The sequence below is a fragment of the Crocodylus porosus genome, unplaced genomic scaffold (genome assembly GCF_001723895.1).
Source record: "Crocodylus porosus isolate Cpor-Errol unplaced genomic scaffold, CroPor_comp1, whole genome shotgun sequence".
Classification (NCBI taxonomy): domain Eukaryota; kingdom Metazoa; phylum Chordata; order Crocodylia; family Crocodylidae; genus Crocodylus; species Crocodylus porosus.
In genome coordinates, this window is record NW_017728912.1 from 6,654,518 (window position 1) to 6,665,347 (window position 10,830).

At 43.2% G+C, this 10,830-nt stretch overlaps 1 protein-coding gene across 3 annotated transcripts in view; it reads right to left on the reverse strand.

Annotated features, from left to right (window-relative positions):
• TRPC3 (transient receptor potential cation channel subfamily C member 3) overlaps positions 1-7,217 on the reverse strand; it is a 70,527-nt gene extending 63,310 nt beyond the window's left edge. For 2 of the 3 annotated variants that reach the window (XM_019534008.1, XM_019534010.1), the window contains exon 1: positions 6,875-7,217. In XM_019534008.1, the coding sequence (XP_019389553.1) occupies positions 6,875-7,122 (248 nt within the window). In that variant the 5' untranslated portion in view covers positions 7,123-7,217. The remainder of the gene's footprint in view (positions 1-6,874) is intronic. The other variant, XM_019534007.1, reaches the window with a different exon arrangement.
• Positions 7,218-10,830: the final 3,613 nt, after the last annotated feature.

The following is a 10,830-nucleotide window of genomic DNA, read 5'->3' on the forward strand; positions in this document are numbered from 1 at the left end:
AAGGGGAGAATGACGTCCCGGGATTTGCTCGAGAAGCATCTATGGATGCAAGCCAGCGTTTTGGTCGCTTTACTAGCCGCAGCATCGCATACATTCAGTACAGTTTTCAATACACTGTTAAATGCGGCACTTTTGGTTTCCATTCTATAGATCATTCTTTCAAAACTCACTGTCTGCATGAAAAGACTCGTTTTGTTTATGTAGGAGATGCTTCCTCCAAAAGGCACACTATGGAAATACATTTTGTCAATAAGAAAGATACTCAGTAATAAATCTTGTAATAAATGGATATATTTGATGCGACTGAGATGTCTTTTAAAAATCAAGATGAAAACTGTATTTTTTTGACTAGAATATTCTCGGGATTTCTGAAAAATCAAGAGCAAGAATTTTTGCTTGGTGCAATATTACCTGAATACATTGCTAAATGGCCAGATCCAGACAAATCTTGCATCAGTTTCAAAGAACTTCTGAAAGACAGTGGATATTTTGTCAGAATAAGGTACAGATATACATACATAGTGTGTCTCCTATTCCATTTTCTTTTCTTCCACTTTTATATTTAAACTACCACATTTTTAAGGGAATTCCAAGGATTTTTTAACTAAAATTTTGTAATATAATTTTGAAATGTTAATGTTTTAGTTTTGCATTTTTGATAGCATTATACTTATATCCCATTAGGTATTGTCAACACACATTTTTCATATACTGGAATCAGATCTCCAGAAAAACATGAGACTAGGTTAAACATGAGATTTTAATTTTCATTCTTCTTTAATGCACCTTCTTTTTAAGCCTTTAAAATTCACATTTTCAAGCTTCTCTACAACCATTTAAGTTAAAACTACATAGGATTCTCAATCTATGCTATCACGTGAGTCCAGGAGCTGTAAAAAACATGAAATATTGTAAAAAATAATAAAAATTGCAAGGGTTGGCAATACAGTCCTAATATGGTCTATGTAAAAAATATCCTATCATTACGTGAAGGAAGTCATGAACGGGGTGTACTGCTAGTAAGGACTAGTCCTAGCACAGTGCTTTAGTAACCACATTGTTCAATATGCAGATTCAGAGGCAGAAAGAGTAGACAGGATGGAACCTGACCCCCATCCAGAGATTCAAGACAGCTGCTGAACCTTTCTCCAGCTCCTCGTGTTAAAGAACAGTAGCATTTTACAGTACCATTACACACCAGCCCCATGCCGAGAAAAGGGCATCATTGTATATATGGAGCCTCACCCCTCTTCCTCACTCTCCAAACCTCTGTGGCTCTGTTCTGTACAGAGGTGCCTGGACTCCCAAACCCACCCTGATTAGCAGTAAAATATTGATTTTGCTGCATTTGAAATGCACTACAGTTGGAAATCTAGACTTGTCTCTAAGTGCAAAGCCATTTAGGTCCATGGCTTAAGCAATGTATAAACTTCATTGACAGACAGGAGGAATTTCAATAAGGCTGCATAAGTTAAACTTAGTGCAAAATTTGACTCAGAGTTTCTAATACACAGGTTTTTGGATAACGGCAAGAGACAATAACTGCTTTTGTGCAAAATAAAAGTAATATATTTCTGTTGCTTGAAATAACTGGCTAAGAAGAATTTATTTTTTCATATTACTTTAAGTAGTTGGTTGCTAGCACAGGTCCAGTCCTGTACTCCTTAGACAGACAAACTCCTTAATAACATGACAGCTTAAAAGAATAAGAAATGCAGAAGCAGACCTTAAATTATTAAGAGTTAACCTAAGCATAAATAATATTACTCAAGCAAGCCCCAGTCTCCAATTTTTATAACACCTACCTCACCAAAACACTTATTAGCTTCTAAGAGTCAGGTTGTGATTGAAATATTATTTACGGAGAGTATGAATCTCCAATTTCATGACATAATCCATGGTGATGTTTTCCTGAAATAATGCAAACTGGGGACAGGACATCTCCACCTTTCCTTTGTGTCATGTCTTACAGCCATGATGTAAGAAAACAGAGAGAAAAGCATACTTTTTCAAGACACTAATCCTAATGAGATACACTAGAAAATTCAGAAGCAATGATGATTATTTTTGTGTAATCTGCCTGATTCACTATATACCAATCAATGTCATAAAATAAACGAATAAAAATATCCTACTTTATAACCATTTTTTTACAAAATTCATCATCTTTGAAACATGTAAAAATAAAACACGCTAAATAAATCCCCTTTTTTCTAGGCAAACACTCTCAAGGTCTATTCTGCCTTGTGATCTATCTGCATGCCTAACATTTACCATGGCATTAAGAGTCTGCTACCTCACACCTGAATGATCAAGTCTGCTACTGAAGTTGAATTTTCTCTTTACATGGGTATAGTGCTACTGCTATGCACTAAGCTAGAAATTTCATTTTATTTAGTAGTAACAAGCATAACACAGGGCTGAAGAGATTAATCAGTTGATTCCTCTACTTTCACAATAGAATGTTTCAGTGACAGGTGTCCACCCCTTCAGCACTTCAGCTGTACCTTTTCACCTTCAAACTTGCCCAGCTGTGACAGAAATAAATCAAAATGCATGAAAAATGACAAAATTGTGGGACGTGTGTTTTATTGATCGTTTGGTCATCGCTGGCAGATTTTAGTGTTTTAACTTGCTTTTCAGTTTGATTTTTTACTGTGTCAACCACTGAGGATAATACGCCATTAAGAAAAATGAAAAACGAAGGAACAGAAATTTATGTTCAGCCATAGGGACTCCCTGTCAGCTGGAAGGGCAAAATTCTGGCCCTTAGATCTGGCCCTTAGATCCCCAGCACAGATTTCTATGTATGACCTAAAGAAATAATTGGTGTCCCCTCTCAATTAGTCAGTAAAGGGAGAAGTGGCACCTATGCAGTGGTTGACACAGTTGCTAGACAGCAGCAGAATGCTGGGAAACATAATTCTATTCCTGCTGCTGAGAAAGGGATGTGGTCTAGTTGCTACAGGCAGTAAAATCAATCTATTCCACTTGTCGTAAAAAATAGCATGGAGGAGGTTGAATCTGCTTTACAGGAGACCAATGTTCTGTTCTAGTTCTACCAAAGTAACCTTGCGCATCCTCTCAGTTAACCTACTTTTAAAATGGAGTAAGTGATACTTCATTTACTTCCAACAGCATTTCAAGTCCATACACCTATAAATACCTGTCAATAGAAGAGGTGAACTTTAACTCACAGCCCTTCAGCTCAGCATACTTTCCCTAAAGGCAAAAAGCATAGCATGAGAGCTTCTTTCTCTCATCTGTAAACTAATCACTGGTCATTCACCTGAAACATGGGGCATAATCCAGAACAGCTGAGAGATGTATCCCCCAACCCACAGTAGTACCTTGTTCAGAAGTAATGCTTTTATCTAAAGTGGCCAGGAAAGTTGCTCATAGAAGTGCTGGATCAGGGTTTTGAAGGCCACAGTCACACCATAGCAGCAAGGACAGGACACAGTGACATCTTTGGGGACAAGATATTAACTTATAGCAGCATCGCAGTCCCCTCCACACACATCTTTAAGTCTTTTACCTGTTGTCATTGTCCATTTCAGAACAAAGACCTTCAAAGGGAAACACAAGCCATAATTTACAGGAACAAGAAATTAAGAAATCTAGATCTGATCTGAAGGCCAGATCTGTTCAAACACAGCAAAGGGAAAGGAACCTACTTAGAAAAGGGCCAGGGTAAAGAAGAAGCAGAAAGGAGAACTTTAAGCCCTCCTTGCAGTCACCCCTGCAATTTAGACTCCAGGCTTTCAGTCCACCCAAAGATCAGGGCTGCGATATTCAAAGGAGCCTAAAGAAATTGGGTTCTCAATTCCCATTTAATATGAATGAGAAAGGGTGCCTAACCCCTTAAGATTTCTCTGAAAAGCCATATCTCATAATATTTTTGCTTTCAATATGGAGATTATTAATATCTTTTGAAATCAAGGTCATAAATAAAATATGAGATTTTAGTGCATATCTTAGGAAAATTACTTTTCCAGTGACCTAGAAAAAGTCTAGGAAACAGTTTAGAAAAGTCAGAGGCAGTTAGTTGTGTTAGTCTGAAGTCAGGCAGAAGCTAAAGCAGGGTGAGTAAATGGTTATCTCTAAGATAAGGTGTGACTTCTGTCTGGCTAGTCAAGTGTGTCCAAACAAACATTCAGACTGTGCCAATGATACCTTGAAGGGGAAAAATGTCTGATCAGCAGCTGATCAGTTTGTCACCCTTAAATTACTTAATGATCAGGGTTCATTCTACTAATGTTTTCTTCCTTCTTTCTGACATTTTACACAGACTTGCCTCATTCATTTCCTGTCTTGTTTACAAGTCTATGATGAATAGAACTGTGACCATACATATATAAATGTTGCAATCTAAGCCTTTGTCAATACAGAACTTGGATAGGGTATCAATTTCGGGGCCAAGAGAACTGGGTTCTAATACTGATTCAAGTGCTGACTTGATGTATAACCTTTGGCAAGTAACTTACCCCTTTTGGCCTGCTTCCACTCCCACCCTTGGCCTGTCCTGTACAGGTACACTGTCTATCATACCAATATCTAAATTATTATTAGTAATAATAATAGTAGTATTCATACTTTATTTCCATTTCTTATTCATGTGAATATATGTAAAATGTTCACTATATGTTTTAGTTTTTAAAAAATTAAACATACAATAATAGTTCAGAGGAAATGTTTGGCTGATGTACCAGGAGTTGACTCTGACTATGAAATGTTAGGTTAGAAGCAGATGTCCAAGTTGGGCACAGAGTTAACAGTTCTTTGTCCTGTGGTCCCCTATTGCTCTGTCACTTCAGGATGCTGTGTTAAGTTGATTAATGGAACACTTCATCAGCCCAGCGGACAGTAACTTGCAACTGCTGCTATGACAAGAGATTTCTAGGACAGGAGTGCAAGAGCTGTGTTCTGATAAGTGACTTCAACAGATGGGGCTCACCATAGGTAAAAAAGCTTATGGCTGAATAACCTACACTCAAGCATCAGCCCAGGTTGACATAACACTCATTCCTTAGGGAAGGGAGTATATCAGTGGCTTAGTGATGATATTATTATTATCCTAAAAGTCCAGACATTTAGGTCTCTTGATACCTCAGCCACTGAAACAGAATAAAACTCCTGTAGTAGAATCCACAGATAATTGTGATGATCACCTTCTAAGTGCTACTCTAATTGTTGTTGTATTTTAGAGTCTTTTCTAATGCAATCTTAATTAAGCATTCTTCTATAAATGCAGAACATGTTCTGTTATAGTACGTTATAACTCAGAATAAAGTGTTTGTCTCATAGGAATGAAAAATTGTAACTGAGAATCCAATTCTGTCCTGAAACTATTAAATACTTGAGTGACCCTCAGAAAACAAAATATCAAAATATTAGGCTAAACTGCAACATATTATCAAATGACCAAATAATTCTTGGGAAGCCTGCACAACTATAAGTAAGCCAATCTCGCCTTGGTCCCTGGCCTCCCTGAAAGAGAACATATTCGCTCTCATGTGCATGCATTCTAGTAATTCTGTAAATCAGAGCCAAGAAAGTTAGCTTCTCCACAAAACAAAAATAAATGTACTTCAGTTGTGTACTAAATTTCTGTTTATTTCAACGGTGCTCAGTCTTTTTTGTCCAGTGAGCCAGATGGGCAGTGCCAGGTCTGTCTGTGGGCTGGCCCCATCCAGCCGTGGAGAGAGGAGTGCAGCCCAGCCCCAATTCAGCTGCATGGGGGAAAGGGGCATCTACAGGCAGATGGAGTATGGCCCAGCCCAAACCAGCTGAGCAAGGGAAGGGGCATGACCCAGACCCACAGGGAGAAGCAGGCACAGCCTGTCAGGGAAGGAGTGTGGTGTGGTTCCAACCTGCTTGCACAGAACTTGGGAATTCGGCAGCAGGGAGGGGTGACAGTATTAATTGTCACTGCTCCCCTGCCGCTACGTTTCCCAGCCCATGGAGAGCCCTGCAGACCACATACCAAGGCTCTGCAGACTGCATCTGGCCCTCAAGCCAGAGGTTGAGCATCCCTGGTTTATTCCTAGCAGTTCCTGACAACCTTTCCATTTGTGAATGTGCTTTTAAAAACCACACTGCCACTGGGACCTCCCAAAGACCAAACACAGCATCCCATAAACTCACAAAATGTGCCTCACAACATGGATGTTCCTCTGTCCGGGGTCTCCTAGATTTGTTACTGTACCCTCTATGGTCTTGGGACCACCAATAGCTAAGAGAGATTTTTACCACACAAAAAGGCTGGAAGGAATGGGCAGGGGGGACAGCTTTGTCCAACCCTCCAGCAAGGAGTTATCCCCACTCACCCACCCACCCTCTCAGCCGGCCAGGAGTTGCCTGCCTTTTTGATAAACAACACAATCATCGCCATGCAGGGTGGGCGAGTGACTCCCAAGCGCAGGGGGGGTGCTGTTTTGATCTGGAGAGGTCCTTTCCAGCCCCTAATGAAACTATGAAATGGAAGTGTGGTCTGCAGGGGACAGCTGGGAGAGGCCTGATCCTGGCAGACTGAAGAGCCCCCCTGGAGGTCCCTGCCAGCCCGTCTCAGGTCGGTTCAGAGGCGAGGCATGAAGCCCTGGTGGGGAGTAGCAAGCCGGCCTCTCGGAAGAGCCGCGATCAAGTTTCCCAGAGCTTTCCTCAAGCACGAAGTTTCGCAGAGCGTCCCCTGGCCCTGGCTTGGGTGGCGGGGGAGGATCTGCACGGCCTCTGGAAGTCCCCCCCCAACCCACCACCACCACCAAGAGGGCAAAGCTGCGCGGGCCCCCAGCCCTCCAGGGCCGGCGCGGCAGCGGGCGGCGGCCCGGGCGCGAGAGGGCGCCGGGGGCAGCACCCCTTGCCCGGCGCTGCTTACCCGGTGCAGGGCAGCGGCGACGGCGGGTAGCAGCCGTAGGGCTCCCGCTGGGTTTTCACCGCCCGCGGCAGCTGCGGCTGCGGCAGCTGCGCCGGCTCCAGCCCCCCATTGACGCCTCTCCAGCCCCGGCGGCGGCGCTGCTGCTGCTGCTGCTGCTGCTGCTCCTCTTCCTCGGCGCCCTCCTCGTCCCCCTCCTGGGGGAAGGTCACTCGCCCCTGCTCCTTGCCCCGCCTGCCCTTGCCGGACATGGCGAGGCTGCGCTGAGCCGGGCGCTGCCGGCGCTGCCCCTGCCAGGCGGCTGTGTGCGGCGGGCAGCCCTCCCCGCGCACGGCCAGGCCCCCTCCCCTCCCCTCCCCTCCTGCTCCTCCCCGGCTCGGCAGAAGGAGAGAGCCGCAGGAGAAGGAGGAGGGGGGAGTCCGGGTAGCTGCAGCAGCTCTGCCCCGCTCCTCTCCTCTCCTCTCCTCCCGCCGGCGGCGGCCCGCGGGGAGCAGCGGGCAGAGGAGGGGACGCCGCGCCCCGCCCTCTCCGTCCGCTGCCCAACTTGCCGAGACTCGAGATGAGGGGCTGCGTGGGGCGCCGTGGACAGCGTGGTCCTGCCTCACGCCCCCGCCCCCAAGTGCCCTCTGGGGTCCCTGCCAGCCCTGCTCCTCCAGGAGACGGCGGGTGTGTATGGGATGGTTTGGGAGAGGGCTGGTCCTGCCCCTGCTGGGGGATGCCCTCTGGGGTCCCTGCCCGCCTTGCTCCTCCAGGACTCTGCTTCTGTTCCTGGCTGCTCGGAGGGGAGGAGATGAGAGCCGCCCTCATCCCCGCAGGGAATCCAGGAGCACAAATTCTTGCTGGAGGAAGGACAAGCCACTAGGCTGTAGGGCTCTCAGTGCCGCCGCCCCCCCATCCTGAGCATCTGCGTCCTAAGCAATGCAGGATCCCCATCCTAAGCATGAGGGGCTGCAGATGTTTTCTCAGCCTGACGAAGGGTGTTTGTCCCTGAAAGCTTGCTAAGAAGAATTTTTCCAACTATTTGAATTGGTGTAATAAAATGGTATCGGATTTACCCACAGAACCTTGTCTCTCCACCCTAAGCAGCCTTCATGTACTTGACACCCCCCACCAACACACACACACACATAATTTTTTAAGCCCATTGACACCGAGAATTTAAAACCTTCTATCAGTCAATGCCCAGCCTAAATGGCCAGGGTAAATATTACATGTCTGTATCCATGAGGTTCTGTGTGACCCCCAAGCAATGATGGAGTTGGGGATGGTCCTGCTTTTGCAGGGGATTGGATTAGATGACCTCCTGAGGTCCCTTCCAACCCAAATTTTCTAGGCTGCTGTGATGCTACTGTAATTCCCACAAGAATGTTGGCAATAAGTTTCAAAGCAATCCAGTGACAAAACAAAAATCTTGTGCACTGATGCCTGAGCTATATTTTATTTTCTTTTTTTTCCCTCCTCCTGCGGTGGAAAATTTGTTTCAATACATGTTAAAATAAAGAGAGATGGATGTTTTCACTGATGAGAATACAATTACGGTCTGGCTTACCACATTATTTTAAACAGACTAAAAATGACAGGGATAGAACTAGAAACATCGTGAGGATGTTAAATGCCTCGTAAGTGTAATGGATGCTAATTATGTTTATTTGTATAGAGCCTCTTGTATGAAGACCGTTATAAGGAGAATACAACGTTACACTTCCTTTTGCTCCTATGAAGTTATCATATAGGCCAGATTATTTCTGTACAATCAAGCAACCCCATGAAGGTTGGCACTGTTGCAACTTCCTAAAAGTTTTCCTGTACTGTCTGTACAGTCATCTATTTATGTTCATTACCATCTACCCATTCCCTACCCTATCTCCATTTTTCCATGCTGCAGACAGTATATTTTTTCTTGCTTTTAAGTTCTTCAAGGCCTACTGTAGCAAACAATATGAAAAATGAGAAAGCCCAAAAGTTCAGATCCACTGCCACTGAAATTAATGAGAATTTTATTATTTATTTCAGTGACAGCAGTTTCTAGTTCAAAACATTATTCCCCCCTTAGACAAAATTATTACGATTGGGCTACACCAGTCACTTCCAACTTCAGAGCATGCAAGATTCCTCATCAGCCCCTATTGCATGCTTTGTTTTCAGTAGGGGTAGATATTGTGATTTGCTTCTTTTCAATACATAAAATGTGATTTATAGAATGCGTAGGCAGAACCAGCTAAAATAAAGTTAATCTAGTACTGCTAGCACTTTGTCAAATTAATCCATTTTTTCTTTGTCAGTTTAATTATTTTTTTTAGCTATTTAAATTGTTTATGTTTGCTGTTGGCTTCAGTGAGATTACATTTATTGTAGAGCAGAATTTGGCTCAATCTTGGGTATATACATAACACATTCATAGAATATTGATAAGATAACTGCAGTAGTTTAGAACCACATAGCATTATTCATAGAAAACATAAAAACATTAAAGCCAATTGATATATACTTTATCAGAGTCCAGTCAACCAGTGCAATCTGTTGGCTCAGAACTCAGCATCCATGAAGATACCCACTGACTTTACCAGCTCAGCATCTCCTTTTGCATTCCTTATCCAGGAAAGATTCACATTCTAGTCAGTGGACTACAGGTCCAAACCTTATACCTCAGCTATAGAACTGCACCTGCAAACAAGAAGAAGATATAAAGGTTTAGAAAGTGCTTCTCAAAGATGTGAATAGAGTAAGGGTTTCAAATGTCATTCTTTTTTACAGGAATAATATAGTCATTATTCTTAAAATGCTTATATTTACTTTAAAAAATACCTGATTCTTTGTTAGTGTATATGCCTCCAAGTTTCCATCAGATGCTATCTAGGATGGGATAGCAGATCTTATCTGACCCCAGCACTCTTTCCTGCCTAGGCAGGTGGGGTCAGACTTGATGATCTGTTGAGGTCCCTTCTGACCCTAGCATCTGTGAATCTATGAATCACCTCTACTATTGCCTCTACAATTTCCACAAGAACAATACAAATGATTTTTGCATGTAGCTGTGTGACATGAAGAGTTAAGAGCTTAGAATGCAGATATGTACCATAAGCAGATATTGCCATAATATTTGGAAATGTATTAACATTTCAATAGATACAGTTTCTAATTTGTGTGATTGAGAAACAGATTACTGATTAAATTGAATGTTACCTGTATACCTTGGAAAAAAGGTTCTGATGACCTGAAATCATATATCCCAAGTGATACATAATATACTCTCACCTAGCTAATCAAGCCAGCTGAAAAGTGTATTGTCATTCTTTATATATTGGCCATAACTCAGGGAAACTGCTAACAACTGGAGTTTTGAGAGTCAAGTAAAAACATCATTTATCTGTGACATGACAAGAATATTTCGCTGAAAATTTAAGTTAGTGGGGAGATATATTCTAATTAAACAATGCAAAGATGAATGGTGTCCTGATTTCATAAAGTAATTATGTTTTAAAATGGCAGTATCCCTTCATAATAAACAGCCTTGGAAAAAGGTGATCGACATTAATATTTAGATCCCTCCCTTTACCTACATCCTTAAGAAGCAATATTTTAAACTCATGTGTGAACCTTTGCTTTTCTATGTGAAACTTCACCAGAGAGACAGTGCAACATGGTCTCCATTCATTCAAAGCTTCTGGACATGTCCATACGAGCCCGCCGCACGTGCCTCTTGCCCCGCCTCAAATCCCCTTGAGGCGGGACAACAGGTGCATGGGGGACCAAAAAAATGTTCCCTGCGCTGCGAAAATTAGACCCTTGGATATCCAGGGGTCTAAAAAAAGTGGGGCAGGGCCTGAGGCAACTGGAGGCAGGATCCTCCATAGCAACGCTCTGCCTGCCAGAGCATCTCTATGGTTGCCCCTTGCCCTGGTGCTGAAACATGCAGCCGGCTAGGCCGCGTGTTTCAGCACCAGGGCTCCAGTGTTGGT